Source organism: Sus scrofa, chromosome 4 (assembly GCF_054392235.1).
Source record: "Sus scrofa isolate SSC_HxYL_T2T_F1_AM1 chromosome 4, Sscrofa_HxYL_maternal_Yorkshire_Landrace_v2.0, whole genome shotgun sequence".
In the NCBI taxonomy this organism is placed as follows: Eukaryota; Metazoa; Chordata; class Mammalia; order Artiodactyla; family Suidae; genus Sus; species Sus scrofa.
In genome coordinates, this window is record NC_139386.1 from 85,550,292 (window position 1) to 85,571,578 (window position 21,287).

At 43.2% G+C, this 21,287-nt stretch overlaps 3 protein-coding genes and 1 pseudogene across 10 annotated transcripts in view; 3 read left to right on the top strand and 1 right to left on the bottom strand.

Moving 5' to 3' along the window:
- The window catches only part of FIRRM (FIGNL1 interacting regulator of recombination and mitosis), a 41,130-nt gene extending 40,558 nt beyond the window's left edge, over positions 1–572 (bottom strand). For all 4 annotated transcript variants that reach the window (XM_085022451.1, XM_085022450.1, XM_085022452.1 and 1 more), the window contains exon 1: positions 401–572. Coding sequence is in view for 1 of the 4 variants with exons in the window: in XM_001928004.7 (XP_001928039.5) it covers positions 401–511 (111 nt within the window). In the remaining 3 variants the exon portion in view is untranslated. The remainder of the gene's footprint in view (positions 1–400) is intronic.
- A 120-nt stretch (positions 573–692) lies between these two features.
- Positions 693–3,053, top strand: METTL18 (methyltransferase 18, RPL3 N3(tau)-histidine). Of its 5 annotated transcripts, none has more exons than XM_085022459.1 (3): positions 693–784; positions 1,192–1,401; positions 1,686–3,053. In XM_085022459.1, the coding sequence occupies exon 3, from the start codon at positions 1,896–1,898 to the stop codon at positions 3,015–3,017; it is 1,122 nt and encodes a 373-aa protein (XP_084878585.1). In that variant the 5' UTR covers positions 693–784; positions 1,192–1,401; positions 1,686–1,895; the 3' UTR covers positions 3,018–3,053. The 5 variants fall into 5 exon arrangements, with proteins under 5 accessions (XP_084878585.1, XP_084878586.1, XP_020945094.2 ...); XM_085022460.1 differs by having other exon boundaries at positions 693–747; XM_021089435.2 differs by lacking the exon at positions 1,192–1,401.
- A 2,187-nt stretch (positions 3,054–5,240) lies between these two features.
- Positions 5,241–6,462, top strand: LOC110260297 (PIN2/TERF1-interacting telomerase inhibitor 1 pseudogene; annotated as a pseudogene).
- Positions 6,463–14,236: 7,774 nt separating this feature from the next.
- Positions 14,237–21,086, top strand: LOC106510097 (E-selectin). Its single transcript, XM_085020966.1, is given in 8 exon segments — positions 14,237–14,406; positions 14,964–15,350; positions 16,539–16,646; positions 17,021–17,206; positions 19,129–19,250; positions 19,382–19,595; positions 20,172–20,310; positions 20,978–21,086. Coding segments are annotated over 8 exon segments (1,302 nt in total). The 5' UTR covers positions 14,237–14,369.
- Positions 21,087–21,287: the final 201 nt, after the last annotated feature.

Below are 21,287 nucleotides of genomic sequence, written 5' to 3' on the forward strand. Positions count from 1 at the left end.
TCCTCTCTCTACTACCTTCAGAGTCAGCTCAGCTTACCTCTCAAGTCTGAGTCCTTGCCTCCCCCGCTCCCCCCATGCAGAAGTCACACTTAATTGCAGGTACAGCACAACGCAAAGGCCCAGCGGAATGGAAGAAAACGCCACATCCACTGCCAAAATCACTGGCACAACACCTCTGCGAGTCCTTCCAGGGCCAAAGCCAGGCATGACTTCGGCCTCGGTACCTACGACTCTTTCCTGCTTTTCATTCCCTCGCTTATTTATCTCGCTTAGCAACAAAGAAAGCAAGAGGGTTGAAGCCGCAGGAACACAACACGGCCCCCGGGAGCCGGGATGAGGCACAGGAGGGAAAGTGAAGACCCGCCCCACAACCCTAAGTAGAAGTGACAATGAAGGATATAAGGAGCCGAGGCAGGACAGACGGCAGTTCCCGGCGGCAGACCTCCTCCGGCCAGCTACTTAATTCTTCCAGGGCAACCGCGCTCGCTGGGACCGCCCGTTCCTGAGACATCGTTTAGCTCTACGACCAAAGCTTCCAAGCGCTCCCGCCAAAGCCAAGACCGGAAACCCCCACCGTCCCGGCAGGCCTTGCGAGCCAAAACCATAGAGAGCAAGCGCGCGCCTTTCCTTGGTGAGTCCAGGAAGAACACGTCTGGGAAGAGAGTCGGGTTTGTCTGGCCTGAGGAGGACTCAACTCACTGGTGTGCACTTTCAGTCTGGAGGGTCTGGCTGGAGTTCTCCCACCCGGTGAGCTGCGAACCTGCGGGCGGGCGAGCTTCCCCAGGTCTGGATCACGTTAGTGTTGCTTTGAAACGCTGGAGATGGGGGAGGGGGATGTGAGTCCCTAGATTTGCTATCCTCCGTCCCTTGGGGCTTTGAGATTGCACGTCTGGAGTTGGGTTTGACCCGGGACCTGCAGCCGGAAATGACCCCAAGCCCTGCGGTGTAGGGAAGCAGAAACTACTCACTTAATGTGTGATCCTTCCCTGTATATCATAAGTAATGAGGATAAAGACCCCACCTGCCAGAATTGTTGTGCAGATCGAAGCAGTTGGTATGTATTAAGTGTCTGCACAATAGGTAGATGCAGAGAAGAGTCTCGATAAAGTTCCTCCCATTTTCTACGGGCCTCTTCACCTAGCTCAGTGCCCTTATTTTGTGTCAAAGTGATCTTTACTAATTTCTCCACAGGTACCCGACTCCCATACCCTTAGAGCTGCAGATGGCCGCTGAATGTTTGTAGTGAGGTCATTTGTATGAATTTACACACACCAGAGTATACCTGTGCATGTTTTTTTAAAAGGACGCTCATTTACCAAGTATAGGCTTGAAGTCGTTACTCGAAACTGTAACAGACTGAAGTGAAGAGATTCTGGCTGTTTGGGAAATAAATATGTTTGGGCAAGGTTATGACGGATGATGCCTGAGAATTTTGTACTTCTGTTATTTCTAGTTGTTGCCGCTGTTGTCATTTTGTTTGTTTTTATAGTTTATTCTTTTTTCCAGCTTTTGAACCCTGAAGAGTGTGTACGTTTCCAAATGTCTTCATCTCCCTCCACAGCATTCATAGAAAAGGCAGCTGGTTGGGGGTGGGGCTGGGGACTGGGGGCTATTGAATATTAGGTGTAAACCAAATGTGTCATTTTGCTTTTTAATAACAATTTCCTTTTTTTTTCCCCATCTAGAGCTAAATTGAAAGAAGAGTAAAGACCTCTAAAAAATCATCTGGAAATATCCCTAAATATTTGTAACTGTGTATAAGCAGCTAAAGAGAAGTAGGCCTCCAACAAAATTAACTAAATAATTGAGGCAGGGTTTTGTGCGTGTCATCAGTTCTATCCAGAAGTTGAAGAATCTTCCTTTGAGTTTAAGGATTGTGTGCACTTAATGAGAGAATGCCTTTTCAGTTTAATTTCACAATAGAAGACCATCTGGAAGATGAATTAATACCCCTTGAAGATGGAGCTTTGGCCCTGGATTTCTCTAAAGAGTCTTTAGTCTCAGAAAGACAAAAAGGTAAACACAGTGATAAAAAATCTTCTACAGAACAGTTTGACTTGCTTCAGGATCTTTTGTGGGAACATCAGTCAGGGGGAAATGCAGCTCCCTCTCAAGACACAGACCACTCACTCAATGGAACGAACAGTTTAAGTAACCTGGAGCCATATGAAAAAAAGCCCTGCTTGAGAGTTGCCAAAGAACATGCTCTGCCTAAAGATTTAAAGAAAGTGTTAGAAAGTAAAGTCATAGAAACATTACCAGGCCTTCAGCATGTTAACATATCAGTAGTGAAAACCATCCTTTTGAAAGATAACTTTTCTGGAGAAAACATCATTTCAAAAAGCTTTTCTTCTCACTCTGATCTGATTACAGGTGTTTATGAAGGAGGTTTAAAAATCTGGGAGTGTACCTTTGACCTCCTGGCCTATTTTACAAAGGCCAAAGTGAAATTTGCTGGGAAAAAAGTGTTGGACCTTGGTTGTGGTTCAGGGTTGCTGGGTATAATGGCATTCAAGGGAGGGGCCAAAGAAATTCATTTTCAAGATTATAACAGTGTGGTGATTGATGAAGTAACTTTACCTAACGTAGTGGCTAACTCCACTTTGGAAGATGAAGAAAATGACCTAAATGAGCCAGATGTGAAAAGATGCAGAAAATCAAAAGTAGCACAAGAATTATGTAAATGCCGGTTCTTTTCTGGGGAATGGTCTGAGTTTTGTAAGCTTGTACTAAGCAGGGAAGAACTCTTTGAAAAATATGATCTCATTCTTACCTCAGAAACCATTTACAATCCTGATTATTATGGTCCTTTGCACCAAACATTCGTTAGATTGTTAGGTAAAAATGGTCGGGTGCTTATGGCCAGCAAAGCACATTATTTTGGGGTGGGTGGAGGTATTCATCTCTTTCAGAAGTTTATAGAGGAAAGGAATGTATTTGAGACTAGAACACTCGAAATAATTGATGAAGGACTAAAGAGATTCCTAATTGAAATGACTTTTAAATACCCCAGTTAATGTCCATTGTTTCCTAAATAAACAGAATAATGAAGACTTCGTTATGAATATTTGATTTCTGCTTTGCTATTATTTTTTTCCTGAAGTTACAATGTTTGTTTAAGTTTGTTTATCCAACTTAAGAGACCAACTGTATTAGCCACGTTGTACTTGCTAGGTGAGACTGAGAAAATAGTGTTCCTAAACATCAGAAGCGATCTAGGAAATCATTTTGTGGGACAGTTTTCTGTTCTACACTTTCATTTTATTTGACCTTTCTATTGCCTTTGGCATATAAATTTGTTCCCTGGAAAATCTGCCATTTCTTACCTCAAGTTTGAGTGTGTTTGTTAATTTCTGTTCACATGAAGTGCCTGGCTGATCACTGTGCTGTTAATTCTAAAGGCATACACATTTAGAAACTTTTTTACTTATACCTATCATTAACAATTATTTGTATTATACATAAATCCCTAATGCATATATGTCATATATATATGTCATGTATACACACACACACACAATATGAAGAAAGCCATTTATAATCAGATAATTTGTATTCCATCAGGTAAATGCTCAGGTGCAGCTACTGAGAGGACATGTAGTCCCAGTGCATGTACCTAGGATGCCATTACTGCAATGTCACAGCTACTCCAGACCTACCAACTAGATAAGGTAGAATAGGCCCTGATAGCATATTTTGCTAATTCAGGTACAAAGCATTGGATAGAATCCCATGACAATAGTATCAATGATTTTGAGACAAAAGATAACTCTCAGTTCCAAGATGAATTAGACACGCAAACAGGTGTCATCTGGAGGCCTGTCTAGGAGTAGAACCGACACAGGCCCTGAACAGGGGCTTAGGGCACAGTTTCAGCCTGCAGAAGCCCAATCCTGGGAAATAGATAATCCTGGGCATTGAGGATAATTTTGGAGGTGGCAAATGGCCTAACAGGGACACACCCTGGATAGCTGGCAGCAAAAGAGACTTGAGATAAAATTATGAACTTAAATTCAGGAAAAGTGTGCATAGTACACTTTCTCATGTAAATAATTTTTTAAAGAGACACATGTTAAGATAATGAGCATTGGAGTCAATGCTTGAGTTAAAATTCACTTTTCCAACTGTGAAATGGTTTATGGTAGTATTGCCCTATCAATTTTTTTAAGGATAATAGTTAATATTGAGCCCTTATGATGGTTCCTTCTACATGATTCCTGTGTATAAATGGGAATTATGTTCATGAATTCTCATTGGTATTTAGTCATCCTGTTTTCTCAATCAAATAGGAAGCCTTGTACCCTTTTGTTAAAAATCAGGTCTGTGACTTTATAGTTTACAAATCCTAGTTCAGAACTTGAAGAAATCTAGATTCCAGAAATTTCACTCCCCAAGGCCAAACCCCATTCTGTCTTTCCACAACCCTCTCCCTCACTTCACCTTGTAATTTCTAAGTTGTCCTTTTTGGATGCTTCGGCATTACAGAGCACTAAGTTTGAAGGATAGTGCATCTTGTAAATTTGTTTCTAAAGACTCAGTTGCATATGGGTGGGAGATGCCTCCATGCAGAACGGGGCTGACATACTTCCTTTGTCAAATGCAATTGTCAATGACACATGTACTGTACTGCCCTCAGAGGAATTGGGTTCAGCTGCTCAGCTAGAGGACAAAATATGCTTTCACATTTCAGCACCCTCCACAGTGTTTTATTCAGGTTTTATTATAGCTTAAAAAATATTTTAAAAAAAGAAATAGCAAAGAAATTATGTGACAACATAAATTTGCCTCCACCTCAGCCAGAATTTCCTGAATTTGCACTGTGTTATGGTGGCATTGAGCTTGCTGACAGTAAGGCTTTTCTCTGGGTAAAAAGTGCCCATTCAAAATGACCATCCTAACTTGGGTGCAGCCAGCAGAGAAAGTTCTCTGTGCCATAAAACAATCCTTTATTGGAGTCCCAGGAAGCAGCTTCTAGACAACCAGGATGGTTGGGGAAAAGCCACGGTACTTTTATCACCATTAGATAGTCTCGCGATTCTGACTGCTGGTTTCTCAAGGAATTAAAAGTGAACTCAGATAACCCTTAAAAGTAGCTTCATAGCTTCATCATCTACATAGGAAGTTGTCAAAGTGAAGTGCTTTTACAGGGGAAGGATTAATAATCTATTTGAAATAAACAGTAAAAATTACAATAATAACAAACAGCTGCGTAATCTAAATATCAAAGAAAATATTACAGTAGGTTCTCAGTAAGTCGGACGCACCGGAGCCGAAGTCGCTCAGGTTCCGAAGCCCTTGGCGTCACAGGCTCTGCGACATGTCGATGCTGGCTGAGCATCGGCGGAAGCAGAAGCGGGCTGTGGATCCAAGAAACACTGCATGGAGTAATGACTCCAAGTTTGGCCAGAGAATGCTAGAGAAGATGGGATGGTCTAAAGGAAAGGGTTTAGGGGCTCAGGAGCAAGGAGCCACAGATCATATCAAAGTTCAAGTTAAAAACAACCACCTGGGACTTGGAGCTACGATCAATAATGAAGACAACTGGATTGCTCATCAAGATGATTTTAACCAGCTTCTGGCTGCACTGAACACTTGCCATGGGCAGGAAACAGCAGACTCCTCAGACAACAAGGAAAGAAATCTTTCAGCCTTGAAGAGAAGTTCAAAATCTCCAAAAACCGTGTTCATTATATGAAATTCCCAAAGGGGAAGGATCTCTCATCTCAGAGCAAAACAAATCTTGACTGCCTTTTTGGAAAAAGGCAGAAGAAGACTCCTGAGGAGACGTCCAGCCCCGCCACTCCAGAGGGGACTGACACCTCCACCATGACCACCATTGCCTTCACCATCCACGAGTACTTTGCCAAGCGCATGGCAGAGCAAAAGAACAAGCTGCAGGACACCGCTGAGGGGCCAGGTGTTTCAGAGACCCCCCTGCGGAGCAAAAGGGGAAAGAAGAGAAAGAAAGAGGCGAAAGACAAAAGTGTGGAAAACGGCACCCAGCCCAAGGCCAAGAAGAAGAGAGCCCGAGCTGAGTGGCAGCTCGGAGACCCTGGCAGGGACGAGAATTCTGGTGTCTCCGCTGAGGACGGAGAGGGTAGCAGGGAGGTACTCAGTGACCAGGACTTTCCCCTGAAGCCCAGAAGAAGGAAAGAAAAGAAAAAGCTACCAAAGCCAATTGAGGCAGCAGTGGCTGGTATGCTAGATGAAACGCCAGTGAAAAAGAAGAAAAAGAAAGATTCTGAGTAAATCTCTGAGCCAGGGCCTCCCGACCCCTCTGCCACCCGGGCTACCGCGCCAGCTCCTCGGGCTCAGTCAGCGGGGCTCCCAGGCGCACAGTCCCCGACATGCCCGACCCCTGCCATGTCTCGCCCCGCCACATTGTCCCACATCCCCTTCCCAGAGCTGCTTAGTGTTCCAAGTCATGGCTCTCATAAACAGTACATTTCTTTTAGACTCTGAGACCTTCATGAACTGTGTTTCTTCATATTCGTGTGTGTGTGTGTGTGTGTGTGTGTGTGTGCACATGTGTGAAGGTCCACCACAGTCTGCTTTTGCTCTTTACTTCCTTTGGTAACAGTGAACTGTGCTTCCTTCTGAAGGACTTCGTCTAATTAAAGGATTAAGAAGCAATAAAAAAAATATTACAAAGGAAGAGCATTAGCTCCTGGTCAGCATGAAGGCATTTGTCACCCTCACCCTCATTTTCTCAGCTGAAGTCAGAGAGGCTCTGGGCAGTGGAAAACGAACTAAGAGTACAGGCACATAGTTCCTATGAAAAATGGTAAGATTAAAGGCAGAACACAGCCTGTATGTGACTTAGTTTTTACAAAAGAATTTACAAGATGCATTCCTCTTCAATCTTAATGCTCTGCAATGCCAAAGCATGCAAAAAAGGACAACTATTACCCCTTAGAAAACAGGATTAGTGGCCAAGACAGCTATGATATTTAACAAAGGAATAAAGGACTTTGATTCAATTAAGTGAACTTCAGAAGTAGTAGCAAGCTCCTTATATTAGTTGAGGATAAAAAGCCCATCCTGAAGTGTGTTTTAAAGATTAAATTATATAATTTGCCTTTAATACCTAATATAGTAGCAGTAATATCTTCCACTTTTTTCCAGCGAAAGGACACTCTCTAATATTACTCATTAGTTTGAAACTGTTTCTCTCTCACTCAATGTCTGTATCAATATCTAGATATCCATAATCTATTTCTGTTGGGGAGAGAGAGAAAGTCAAATTAATGAGAAAAGTATGTGTGGGATCATACCCAGCCTCAACTCTTCTTAAACTTCCAATGAAGGTTTGCATGTGCTGTCTCACTATCAGAAACGGAACACACCTTCAATTTGTTGAAAACAATGTATTTGTGAAGTACAGCAAAGTGAAGCACCTGAAAAACAAGTCAAAACATGCAAGGAAGGGCATGCTGTGGCTATGTTTTTCCGTGGTGTATGCCGATGGGATGGAAAAAATCAGCTTGAAGGCTTGCCTTTGCAGTCAAATCCGAGGTACTCAGTCTCATGGAACCCCAAGTGCCCCAGCCATGGAGCTGCTGGACTGCTTGTTGCCTTCGTGCAAAGAAAAAACCACTCTGCCTCCAGGCAGATTCAGCCTCGGGTTAGAGAACACGATGGGGCAAGTGGGACAAGGCTGTTTGCAGCTCCTTCTGCCCCCTCAGCACTTCCTAGTGGCCCTGTGCTTAGTCCTACCAGCCTCCACAGCTTTCTGACAGGTGAGATACTGGAAAATGGGCGATAAACTGATGCGCATCCAGAGAATCACGGGACATCCACCAAGTGCAGGAAGTGGGGGCTGTGAGAGATGATGCCTTTCTTCTTTTTCTCTCAAGGTGATTCACAGCCTCTCTGACTGGGGTAACCAGCACATCTAGATGGAATGAGGTCTTAGTAATCTTAGGGGGCAGCAGGTGAACTCAAAGGAAAGGTTTGACCCTGGGGATGAGCTACAGAGCCAAGTATTCCCATGTGACCTCCTCTGCCCGCTCTCTGGCCACTGCACTGAAGGCTGTCAGCGTGAGCAGTGAAGGTGGATGGCTACTGAAACTTGTTCCTGTCACCCCGTCCAGGAGTCTCAGAGGGTCTTTAGCTGTCCGAGTGGCACAGCAGCATCGGCACAATCCCCAAAGCCTCCTAACATATCCAGTTAGCCATATAGCATGAGTGTTGCTCCAGCAATTTCCTCAGCCTCCTCTGAAATTTCCAACCACCAGTGAGGTTCCACTCCTGGACCCTACATGATGAACCACAGTCATTCAACCAGAGGGGTCATCTTTCAGATTTGAGGCTACAGAGAAGTCAACATGCCTCAGAACATGTAGCAAAAACCCACCCTCGGGAGTTCCCCTTATGGTGCAGTGGAAACGAACCCAACTAGTAACCAAGAAGTTTGGGTTTGATCCCTGTCCTTGGTCACTGGGTTAAGGATCCGGTGGTGCTGTGACCTGAGGTGTAGGTCGTAGACGGGGCTTAGATCCTGCATGGCAGTGGCTGTGCCATAGGCCAGAAGCTGTGTATCTGATTCAAACCTAGCCTGGGAATTTCTATATGCCATGGCCGTCGCCCTAAAACACAAAAAACAAACAAAAAACCCAAAAAACAAAAACAAAAACAAAAGCAAAAAAAACCCCCAGAACAAAAAAAGCCACCCTCTCTGAGAAATTGATTTAATCAACTAAAATGGGGAACAAAACACTATCCTCCTTCTGTTAATGAGGAAAGGTCAAGGCCGGACCACATTCTTTATGTGTGTCTATTTTTTTCCTTTTATTGCCACAGGGCCACACCTGCCACATATGGAAATTCCCAGGCCAGGGGCCACAGCAACACTGGATCACAGCCTCATCTGTGACCTAAGCGACGCCAGATCCTTAACCCACTGAGCAAGGCCAGGGACGGAACCCACAACCTCACAGAGAAAACCTCAAGTCCTTAACCCCCAAATCCCTTTATGTGTCTCAAAAATATCCTGTAGCTCAAAAGCCTTCTAGATCTCTGCTCCTCTAGGCTAAATCATTTCTGGTGAATTTCTATAAACTTGAGTCTGAACTTGTTTTGAATCACATGAAACAAGGGTGTTTGGGGTGGAGGTGGGGCATTTTTTAGAGGCAACTTTGTGGAAAAGGTGAAATAAATTGTAGAAACTGAAAGCACACCTGTTGATCACTGGCACATCATGTTCTCACTAACCAATCTCTGTGCCAGCTTTTGAAATTATCACTGCTTTTCTACTCCCCGTGTTTAAAGAACCTTCAGAATGAGCTATATTTTCAGTCATTTGCTTTTCTTCCCTGAGCTTTCCACAGTTTGAACTCTGTTTCCTGTATACTTTGGTGTTTTCAAGCTTCTCCAGTATTTTTACGATAATTAAAAAAAAAAAAAAATGCTCTCTTCTAAGGAAAATCCCAGAGAGGAACATTTTCTAGGAAGAGTGGCACACATAGTTCTAATGCTCTGAAACTTTACTACCTTTAGCAGGAAATATGTTCAAGCCCTTATTTTACTTTTTACTTAATTATTTAATTTTTTTCCCCTGCTTTTTAGGGTCACACCTACTGCACGTGGACGTTCCCAGGCTAGGGGTCGAATCGGAGATACAGCTGCCAGCCTATGCCACGGCCACAGCAATGCGGGATCCCAGCTGCATCAGCAAACTCTGCCACAGCTCACTACAAGGCTAGATCCCCAACCCACTGAGTGAGGCCAGGGATCAAACCCAAATCCTCATGGATACTAGTCAGATTCGTTTCTGCTGTCCCACTACGGAATTCCCCAAGCTGTTATTTTAAGCGTTAAATATTTTGATGTTTAATTCATTTAAAATACTTTTCGTCTTACCCAGAGTGGGAAGAAGATCTTATCCTTAACCTTCCCCCAACATAGTTCAGAAACTCTCCTGTCCTATCTCCTATAATTGTGTAGTTTGGCGTAAAGAGAAATAAACTTAGAGTTAAAATCGTTAGATATTTTTATGTCTCTGGTAATTTTAGTTTACTACCTTCTCTTATTATCATGTAGACATTATACCCAATTCCTTAAAAGTAAAGGACACAGCCAAATGGCAGAGCCTAAACTCTACCCATAATTGGTCTCAGGAGGCATTTTAGTTAAATTTAGTCCCAGGTGTTTTATTCTTTTTGATGCATTTGTGAGTGGGATTGTCTGCTTAATTTCTCTTTCTGATAGTTCCTTGTTAATCTAAAACACAAGGCAAGCAAACAAACAAACAAAACAAAATGGGTAGATCTAGAGAACAGATTGGTGGTTGCCAGAGGGGAAGGGGGCTGGGGGTTGGGTGAAATGGGTGAAGGGGATCGTGAGGTACAAACTTCCGGTTATAAAATAAGTCAGTCCTGGGGAGGTAGTGTACAGTGTGGTGACTGTAGTCAATAATATTGCATCGCAACTTTGAAAGCTGCCAGGAAAGGAAATCTTGTACCTTCTCATCACAAGAAGAAAACTTTTGTAACTTTGTATGGAGATAGATGGTAACTAGACTTATTGGGGTGATCACTTCACAGCCTATACAAACATTGAGTCTTTATGTTGTACATCAGAAACCAATATATACTGTAGGTCAGTTCTTCTGCAGTTTTTAAAAAAGGACACCTTGGATGGATGGCCTCACCGTTTGGTCATTCGTAAACATGCACGTAAAGTTTCTACCTTGAGGAACATTGTGGTAATAGGAAGAACTGAGCCCCTCCAGGAGCCACTTTCTCGGTGCCAGTCCCTTCATGTATAATTTTCTCCAGGACTTGCACGTCAGGCAGATTTCTGCTCTAGTCTAACATCCAAATGCATTCCCATGCCAACCAGAATTCATCAAGTACTTCCTGCATGTAGAAGAGTCAATTTCCATCTTTAACAGTTTCTGCTAAAGTCATGTAGTACTTGTAGGAGTTCCCCTCGTGGCTCAGTGGTTACCGAATCCGACTAGGAACCATGAGGCTGAGGGTTGGATCCCTGGCCTTGCTCCGTGGGTTAAGGAGTGGCTACAGCTCCGATTAGACCCCTAGCCTGGGAACCTCCATATGCTGTGCGAGTGGCCCAAGAAATGGCAAAAAGCCAAAAAAGTCAAATAGAATAAAGTCATGTAGTACCTGTAAGTACAGTTTTCTCTTGTGTTCTTTGGTAAGTGAACCCCCTTCTGGTGACATCTCATTTCTCCTGGCTCTTTACAGAAGGGATGTGATGAACAGACAAGTCCCCAAGTAGATGTGACTTCCGTATGCCCCTTTTCCAGTGACTGGTGCATCTCCTTTGTTAATGAAGAGACTTGGTCAGGTTTAATGTATGAGGGGTCAGCAGTGAATTAATGGGAAAGAGAACAGTATGTGACGAAGAGGACCCAAGCCTCAGAGGAAGAAGAGATGTATGAAAGCAGGAGCAAACAGCAAACAAAGAAACAAATCCAGGAAGGTAGGAGGGAAAGGAGCCAAATGAAGAATGATAGCGAGAGGTATACAGAATTATCACAGTTGAGATTTAGAGCGCAAGAAAGAGTTTTGGGAAAGGCAAGATGGTGGAGCCCAAGGAAAAAGACCAATCAGGGCATCAGGAGATTGCCTGGAATTTGCACAATAGTTGAACCTTTGAACCAATGACTGGAGGTGGAATTGCTGGTGACTCCCAGCAGAGAAGACAGTGAAGGAACAGGGGCATATGACTCAGGGAAAAGGCCAAGGACAAGCATTGTAGGAGTGGCCAAGAGACCCGGCTGTACCCTGAGCATTTCCCAACAGTTGGAGATTTGGTTCTCGGGGCAGTACTGCAGAGCTTTAAACCTATAGTGACCATACCTCCCGGTTTGCCTGAGACAGTCCCAGGGTGTACCTGTTGTCCCAGGGTGCCAGCTGGTTTAACATTCTAGCATTCTCAAAACTCTGCTGATCTGGATGGTAATGTGATGGTCAGCCATTTAGGCCAGTCCTGTGGCACTGTCCTTAACTTATAATTTTGTGGAATAAGTCACCACTGAAAAAAATCACTCACTAAATCAGTATCGGTACTAACTTCCAATGTCAGTCTTTTAAAAAACCTACACCCAAGACTCAAGGAAAATGCCACGCTTCTGATCATATGTGAGACCCTGAGTTTGACAGTGGGGTATAAAGAGAAAAAGAGGAGTTCCCGTCATGGCGCATCGGAAGTGAATCTGACTAGGAAACATGAGGTTGGGGATTTGATCCCTGGCCTCGCTCAGTGGGTTAAGGATCTGGTGTTGCTATGAGCTGTGGTGTAGGTGGCAGATGGGGCTCGGATCTGGCATTGCTGTGGCTGTTGTGTAGGCCAGCAGCTGTAGCTCCAATCAGACTCCTAGCCTGGGATCCTCCATATGCGGCAGTGCAGCCCTAAAAAGGCAAAAAGACAAAAAAAAAAAAAAAAAAAAGAAAAGAAAAAAAAAAAAAGAAAAAGAAAAAGATACAACGATACATCCTACATTTTTAGGAATCATCCAATCTAGGGTGGAAATAGTAACACAACTAGTGAACTGCTCATGTGAATGTCATGCATACTGCACAGGTTTTGGGAGGGTTGTCCTCTTCAGTTCTCCAGTCAGACCATATGCCTGTAATGGGGTGCATAAGGGAGAAAGTGAATGGGGAAGAGAAAGGGTGGAAATTTCCTATTGCCAGTCTTCTGATGGTGACTTGGTAGATTTTCAGACAGAAACGGAAGTTGTAAGATTGGTCACAGAGCTAGGAAATCTTCCCTTTATTTTTCTGACTCTGAACTTCAAGTCTTGAGAGAGTCCTGAGGAGCTTCTTCTAAAGGGAGGTAAGATCTGGGGACCATAGGCTAAAGAGGAATAAACCTAGATTTCATCAGGGTCGTGTTGGGTGAATCCCACCTCCCTTCCTAATTAGAGGCCCCCCTTTCCCAATCCTAAAGCCTAGGGATTGTATTTTATTAGAGGAAATTACTAATTTCCTTACCTAAACATGCAAGCAAACAATTAACATGCAACAGGAGGCTAGAAGTAATGACAGTGGAAGTCGAGCCAGTGCTAACACAGAGGAGAAACTCCTTTGGGCTAGTGAGGGAAGACTGAGAAGAGATAACACTTGATCTCAGCCTCGAATGTAAGTAGTTTTTTATCAGATTGCTAGAGGAGTTGTGTTGGGAGGACACAAAACTGGGTACAAACTGGCAGAAGGGCTAGTCTGTGGAAAAAGTACTGAACCCTAAGAGTATGTTAATTTGTTAACCCATGGACTATTTAATGAACACTGACTATCAGGCAAGCACATTTCTAGGTGTTGGGGTGACAGGAGATTCTGCATCGCTAATAATCTTGAGGTCATGCAGCTGCTGCCGGACTGTGGGTGACATCATAAGAAGCAAATCTTCGCATCATGGCGCTTACAAGACCTCAGGCAGATGTGAAGCTGACTCACAGTGACTGGCAATAGCTTCCAAATTCAATGTTTTTTCTTTCCGTTACAATTGGCTATCCAAGTTTTGAAGTTTCTTCAAAACTTCATTTTACCAATCCAAATTACAGGTTCTGGAGGCACTTTTAACGACTGGCATTGTTTTAGCACTTTACTTTTGAATGCGTTATAGAGAGGAAAAAAATATTTTAAAGAGTGAGTTCATCTTTTAAAAATCTATACCCAAGATTCTAGGAATCTGCCCCCCTTCCGCTTTGTTAAGCCTATAATAGACCTCCGAGAAGAAACACTTGGATACCACTTCCCACACATAATGGTCAGTCCGAGAAGTGTCTTTATTTCTCTGGAGGAAGTGACTGTGATGTACTTAAAGTGAATCAGGTTTGGATTGTATTCTTATTTTAGTCTAAGTGACTGAGGGATTTGTCTATACAATTCTCAGGGAAAGCAACAGAAAGCTTACAGGCCTGAATATCTCTTATAGGTCTTTTGGTGCCAAAGCATTGTGACAGAAGCCAAAGCAACTTGGGAGGAATCTGATGCCCAAACAACTGTTTCACAAAACAGTGAGTACAAGAAGTTTGTACTAGAGGAGCCATGGACAAGAAACATAGATTATAGATACACACAGTTCTGATAAAAGATCTGTGCAAGTTCTTGTTGAATTCAGACTAGTTAAAACCTAGCTTTTCTCTTTGACCTAAATGATGAACATCTTAACTTTTATCTTTATTCATTTGGGTAAACTTCTTGGAAATGAATGACTATTGTGGCAAAGCGTTCCACTCCTTTCTCTAAATATCTCATGATAGGCACCGCTATATGCATCGCTGTAGAATGATGTGAGTAACTGGCAACCTGGGCTTTCATTCTGTGATTAATTTTGTACTTTCCCCTCCAGAAAAGCATTTCAAGTCTCATCTTAGGATCAAAAGAACTCTTGAAGTCATGATTGCTTCACAGTTTCTCTCTGCTCTCCCTTTGGGTAAGTCCATTTCAGTAGTGGGACCAGGGTTTCTTATGCTTGGCACTACCGATATTTTGGACCACATAAGTCTTCCTTGTGAGGGGCTGCCTTGTGCATTGGGGCTTGTTTAGCAGCATCCCTGGCATCTCCTTACAAGGTGTTGTGCCTTGGACTGGGAGCAGTTTCCCTCATTGTGTCTCAGCTTCCTTATGTGTAAAGCATGGATCATAAATTACCTATTTCCCAGAGGCATTGTGAGGGTACGGTCTCATGGCTCCTGGAAAGTGACAGTGTTTGGTGGTACATATGAAGTGCTCAATAAAGCGTAGTAAGTTATTCTGATGATCATTCTACTGTTAAGTAGGTATACAGGTTATGGTGTGCGTGCAGGTAAAGCACCAAGTGGAGGGTCAATCACAAAAGAGATACACAGTAAATGGTAGTTTCTCCATGTGTCCCCCTGCTTACTTTGGGAAAGGTGAAAAAATGTCAAGTCATCCCACTGGATGCCAAAAATAAAACAATAAAAAGCCCATGACTGAACTTTCCCATTTCTTTCATTTTTCCCCCCTTAGTGCTTCTCCTGCTTAGAGAAAGTGGAGCCTGGTCTTACAGCGCCTCTACAGAAACCATGACTTTTGATGATGCCAGTGCTTATTGCCAGCAGAGGTACACACATCTGGTCGCAATTCAAAACCATGCAGAGATTGAATACCTGAACTCCACGTTCAACTATTCAGCAAGTTACTACTGGATTGGAATCAGGAAGATCAATGGCACATGGACATGGATAGGGACCAAGAAAGCCTTGACCCTAGAGGCCACCAACTGGGCTCCAGGTGAACCAAACAACAAGGAAAGCAATGAGGACTGTGTAGAGATCTACATCAAGAGAGACAAAGACTCTGGCAAGTGGAATGATGAGAGATGCAGCAAAAAGAAGCTCGCCTTGTGCTACACAGGTAGGAGTTTGAGGCAGCAGTGGCAGGTAGATTCTGGGTGTGAGCATCTTGACAAACTGCTGACTATATGCAAAAGCTGGTCTCTATTATGGTAATTTTATGTTCTAAAAGACATGGTTTTAAGACATTCTGTTTGATATGATAAATTGTCCCTTTTTCTTCTTTGGGTGAATGCAGGCAAGGATACGTATTACGTATTCATAAATATATATAGGTGTATACTTATATACAGTGTATACACACATATAATACATATTTAGTTATTTGTTTATTTGCAGTAGAGGAATCCTCCTTAGAATCTGTGATAAGGTGACTTTTCTATTTTTGGTGGCAGTAACAGCTATACCCCTGAGATCCATACATTATCATCAAGGTTTAAAATGGTTGAGCCTAAACCTCTGTTTTGGCATTCTGTCAAGCACTTCTGAAACTGACAGTATTGACGGCCTGAACCTAGCCAGAACACAGTTTGGAACTTGAACCCACATGCTGGGACTCAAACCCAGTCTAAACCCAGACTGGGACTTGAACTCAAGGTTTTAAATTAGAATCACTCACCCTGTGTCTGGACTCACTGAGGTTCAGGTTCTTCATGTCCCCACACAGAAGGAAATGAGTGAGAGACAAAGTGATAGGCAAGAAATAGATTAAGATAGGACGCTTGTGAGAGATCCAAGTGGGCAGGAAGCACTGCCAGGAGGATGTATACAGTTTCATCATCCAAGGGGAGTGGGGATTTGAAAAGCCCTCCTCTTCCTTTCTGGGAGTAGTAGCTCCTCCTTAGTATCCCATAAGGTGTGTATTCAAATCCGCAGAAGGGTGGTCCTCAAACTCTTGCCCTTGGTCTGAACATGAATGAAGGCCTCATCCCATCCCCCACCCAAGACCTGAGGCAATTCTCAAGGCTCCGCTAGTGAAGCAAAGCTGCCTTGTTCTGATGGCTTTTTTGATCAATTTATTTACTTACAGCGATCTCCCAAAGTCCCCTAAGTTTCACTCATTATCTGTGGTCCTTTATTGGGACTTCTAAAAATACCTGTGTCTACTCCGTCCCTATTACTTCCACTAAAAATCTCTGGCATTCTGTATCATTGGTGACATCCTTGTTACACACTGTAGATCCTAAATTCAAAGGAACTTATTATCAGCCTAATAATAAATCAACATCATGGATTGTCTTTTCCACAGCTGCCTGTACCCCTACATCCTGCAGCGGCCATGGTGAATGCATAGAGACCATCAATAGCTCTACTTGCCAGTGCTACCCTGGCTTCCGAGGCCTCCAGTGTGAGCAAGGTAAGGCTTCTTCTCACCTTTTCCTCTACTAAAGATGATAGCACACTTCTGTGTCCTGGCTGGCTGGGGTATATGGTGTCAGATGATGGTTAAGAGCTGAGGTTATGAGGCCAGACCCTCCTGGGTTTGAATCTCAGATTCACCACTTATTAGTTAGGGCACCTTGACAACATAGTTAAAACATTCTGCCTTCCAGCTTTCTCGTTGTCAAGCAAGGACAATAATGGTACCAACTTCACAGGCTTATGGTTTAGAGGATATGCACAAATGAAGGCACTATATTTCATCCTGCCTGGCATTCAATAAACAGTGGTATAGTTTCCATCTGCTACAAGGTGAGAGGGGAGCAAAGATGCTTTGGTTTCCCTTCTCAGTTGTGACCTGTCAAGGACAGGAAGCCCCTGAGCACAGAAGCCAGATTTGAAACCACCCTTGGAGGAAATTCAGCTATAATTCCTCCTGCTCTGTCAGCTGTGGGGAGGGTTATCTCCCAAGCAGCAGGGAGGCCAAGCAGGGTACTTCCTCCGGAGGAGAGAGTGCTTCTCTTCCAGGCTGCAATGGTCACTCTCTCTCAGAAGGCACAGAACATTCTCTAGCTTGTCCCTCATGGCCTTCATTTTTAAATCCAATTTATACATTTCCAACACTTCAGGGAAAGTTCTTTTTTGTTTGTTTGTTTTTTTTTAAAGTTTTTCCTTTTTAGGGCCGCACCTGCCACATATGGAAGTTCGCTGGCCATGGGTCGAATTGGAGATGCAGCTTGGAGCTGCAGCTGCCAGCCTACACCACAGCCATGGCAATGCGGGATCTGAGCCGAGTCTGTGACCTACCTTGTTATTGTTTTTAATTAAACTTGTTCTCTCAGCCAATATTTGTATTGTCAATATGGTACTACCTTTTTAAAATTTTTTTTAATACTTTTCTCTTAAAAATTTTTTAAATTTATTTTTTACATACATATATATATTTATTACTCAATGAATTTATTACATTTATACTTGTACAATGATCATCACAATCCAATTTTATAGGATTTCCATCCCACACCCCCAGCGCATCCCACCAACCCCCAACTTGTCTCCTTTGGAAACCATAAATTTTTCAAAACCTGTGAGTCAGGATCTGTTTTGCAAAGAAGTTCATTGTGTCCTTCTTTCAGAATCCACATGTCAGTGATAGCATTTCATGTTGGTGTCTCATTGTCTGACTGACTTCACTTAGCATAGTAATTTCTAGGTCCATCCATGTTGCTAAAAATTCCGGTATTTTGTTCCTTTTAATGGCTGAGTAATATTCCATTGTGTGTATGTACCACATCTTCTTGATCCACTCTTCTGTTGATGGACATTTAGGTTGTTTCCATGTCTTGGCTATTGCAAATATTGCTGCAATGAACACTGGAGTACATGTGTTTTTGCGAGTCATGGTTTTCTCTGGATAGATGCCCAGGAGTGGGATTGCTGGGGCTTCTTAGCGCTGATGGGTGGGGCCAAATTTTCCCAAAATGGCCACCTCCAGAGAAAGGCACACTGATGAATATTCCCAAGAGCCTTGCTTCCAATGTCCTTACCCTACAACAAGCCACATTCACCCCTGTTTTCCCAGGAGGTCCTCCAAGAACTTCAGTCAGGTTTGATGGAGTTCCTGTGCATAAGCCCCACTGGCCTTTAATGCCAGATGCTCCAGGGGCTCTTTCTCTCAGTGCTAGATCCCCACACATGGGAGTTTGATGTGAGGCTCAGAACTCTCACTCCTGTAGGTGAGTCTCTGTGAAACAGTTACTTTCCAGTCTGTAGGGATTCCCACTCAGGAGGTATGGGGTTGCTTATATCACATAATTGCCCCTCCTACTTCTTGATGTGGCCTCCTCTTTGTCTTCTGGAGTAGGATATCTTTTTGAAAGTTTCTGGTCCATTTGGTTGAAGATTGCTCAGTATTTGGTTGTTAAATTTTGTTGTTTTTAGGAGAGAAGGTGTGTTCCAGTCCTTCTATTCCACCATCTTAATCCCATCTCTTTTTCTTTTTTTTTTTAGGGTCACACCTGCTGCATATGGAGGTTCCTAGGCTAGGGGACAAATTGGAGATACAGCTGCCAGCCTATGCTACAGCCACAGCAAGGGGTATCCAAGCCAATTCTACTTCCTGCACCACAGCTCACAGCAATGCCAGATCCTTAACCCAATGAATAAGGCCAAGGATCAAATCCTCATCCTCATGGATCCTAGTTGGGTTCATTAACTGATGAGCCGTGAAGGGAACTGCCTCTTTAAAGGTTATCCTTTAATTAATGCCATTGTCAAAGAAGGGCCTGGAATTCAAAGAAAACACAACCATTGTCCCAAGTTTCTGAAGAATTATGAAGAGTCTTGAATTTTGAGCATTGCTTTGTCCAAAATGAACTGAGTTTACTCACCAAATGTTGAGTATTTTCCAGTTCCACTACATTATTTTCTCACCATTATTTTGTATCTCAGCTTTCCAGTAGAAACCTTGTCCAGCCCAGACAGAGGCTACATGGGTTGTCTTCCTAGTGCTTCTGGAAGTTTCCAAATTGATTTCACTTGTGACTCTTTCTGTGCACACCCTGGAAGAACTAGGGACTTGGTTTCCTTGAGAAACCTGCTGCTGCAAACAGCAAACAAATTTCTAATGTAACCACTTATATCTTCCAGCTGTGAAATGTGATGCTGTCTCCTTCACTGGGCACTTTTCTGCCAGTTTTAGTTTTCTGGTAGATTTTTCTTAACCTCTTCCCTGTCTTTTCATTTCCAGCGGTACAGTGTTCAAGTTTGGAGGTTCCCAGAGAGATCAACATGAGCTGCAGTGGGGAGCCCGTGTTTGGTGCTGTGTGTACATTTGCCTGTCCTGAAGGATGGATGCTCAATGGTTCTGTAGCTCTGACGTGTGGTGCCACAGGACACTGGTCTGGGATGCTGCCTACTTGTGAAGGTGAAGCATTGATTGATGGTGGTTGTTTGGGGGAGCAGAGAGAAGAAAGAGAGCTAAGGAAGGAAACTTTCCGGCTACCACAATTAACTGCCCATTGTGTTCAAACTAGAAAGATGAGAAAAGTTGCTCAGGCTAATATTGAATGGATGAACATGTTGTTTTACGGGGACAGCGAGAAAAACAAAAGAAGTGACATGTTGATGGAATTCTGATAGCTGGAAAAAGGAGTGCTAGAGGGAAAAGCAGGGATGAAAGCAAAATGAGTGATTAACCAAGGTGTGCTGTGAAAGCTTAGGAAGTTAGAGTTCTGCCTGGAACTGCTAGGAGATAAGCTTGCAAAAGTGGTTTGAGGCCAGTCTCTAAGGACTTTGGTAATGTCTTTTCCTCATGAATCGAACAGATGATGCTCTTCTGTTGGCTCATCTGCTCAATACACGAGGAAGAGACATTACTATAGATGGCTATTCTGCTTTGTACCCTGTAATCAATGTATGAAGAAAAGGGCAAGTGGACAGAACAGAAAGACTATAAATTTAATTCCTTCTCATGACAGTTCTCCCCACTCTGTTTCCTTAGCTCCTGCTAAGTCCAAAATTCCCTCGGTAATGGGACTTTCTGTTGGTGGAGTCTCCATGACATTAGCATCATTACTCCTCTGGCTCCTGAAATGCCTTCGGAAGAGAGGTGAGGGCATTTATGAAGGTACTCCAAAAAGGTTTTTGAAAAGTATTTTTTCTCATTGTTGAATGATGTTGTCCCATGCAGATTATTTAAAATGTGTTAGAATCTAGCCAAACATTAATCAACTGCAGTACAATTATGCAGAAGTCTCAGGGAAAGAGTTTTAGGAAATGTAAATGTTAGTTTTATACCTCCAGGGGATGCTCTTTCTTTTTGTCATTTTGCCTTTTCTAGGGCCACTTCCTTGGCATATGGAGTTCCCAGGCTAGGGGTCTAATTGGAGCTGTAGCCATCTGCTTATGCCAGGGCCACAGCAACGTGGGATCTGAGCCTCGAATGCGACTTACACCACAGCTCAGGGCAATGCCGGATCCTTAACCCACTGAGCAAGGCCAGGGATTGAATCCGCAACCTCATGGTTTCTAGTCAGATTTGTTAACCACTGTGCCACAACAGGAACTCCTAGGGGATGCTCTTCACATTGAATTCTGTGGTCTCCCAGAGTGTTGTTCAATGAGGCTGCCATAATTAGTGCTCCTGAGCAAGTGAGTAAAGTTTCCAAAATTTTGATTTGCAATAGAGGATTAAATTTGGGAGTATCTCATAGAGAATGTGCAAAAACCTCTAGCCACATTCCTGGTTGGTTTGTCCTACAGAGTCATTAAAATTTTTTGAATTAAATTCTGATGTTTATAAAATAGGACATTTCAGATCAAATCCAGATTTGGGACTTCTCATGAGAAATTGGAAGATAAACCTGGCAAGCTATCTGCTTGCATCAGGAAGCTGCTGTGCCCTTTGGACGAGTGAGCACTTTGCATTCCCTCTCCACTTCAAAATCCCCACATTTTTCCAACCTAAGGACAATGTCTCCTATTACTCATTAGTTTGAGTCTCTCTCTCTCTCTCAATATCTGTATCAATGTCTAGATATCCATAATCTATTTCTGTTGGGGAGAGGGAGAAAGTCAAATTAATGCGAAAAATATGTGTGGGATCACACCCAGCCTC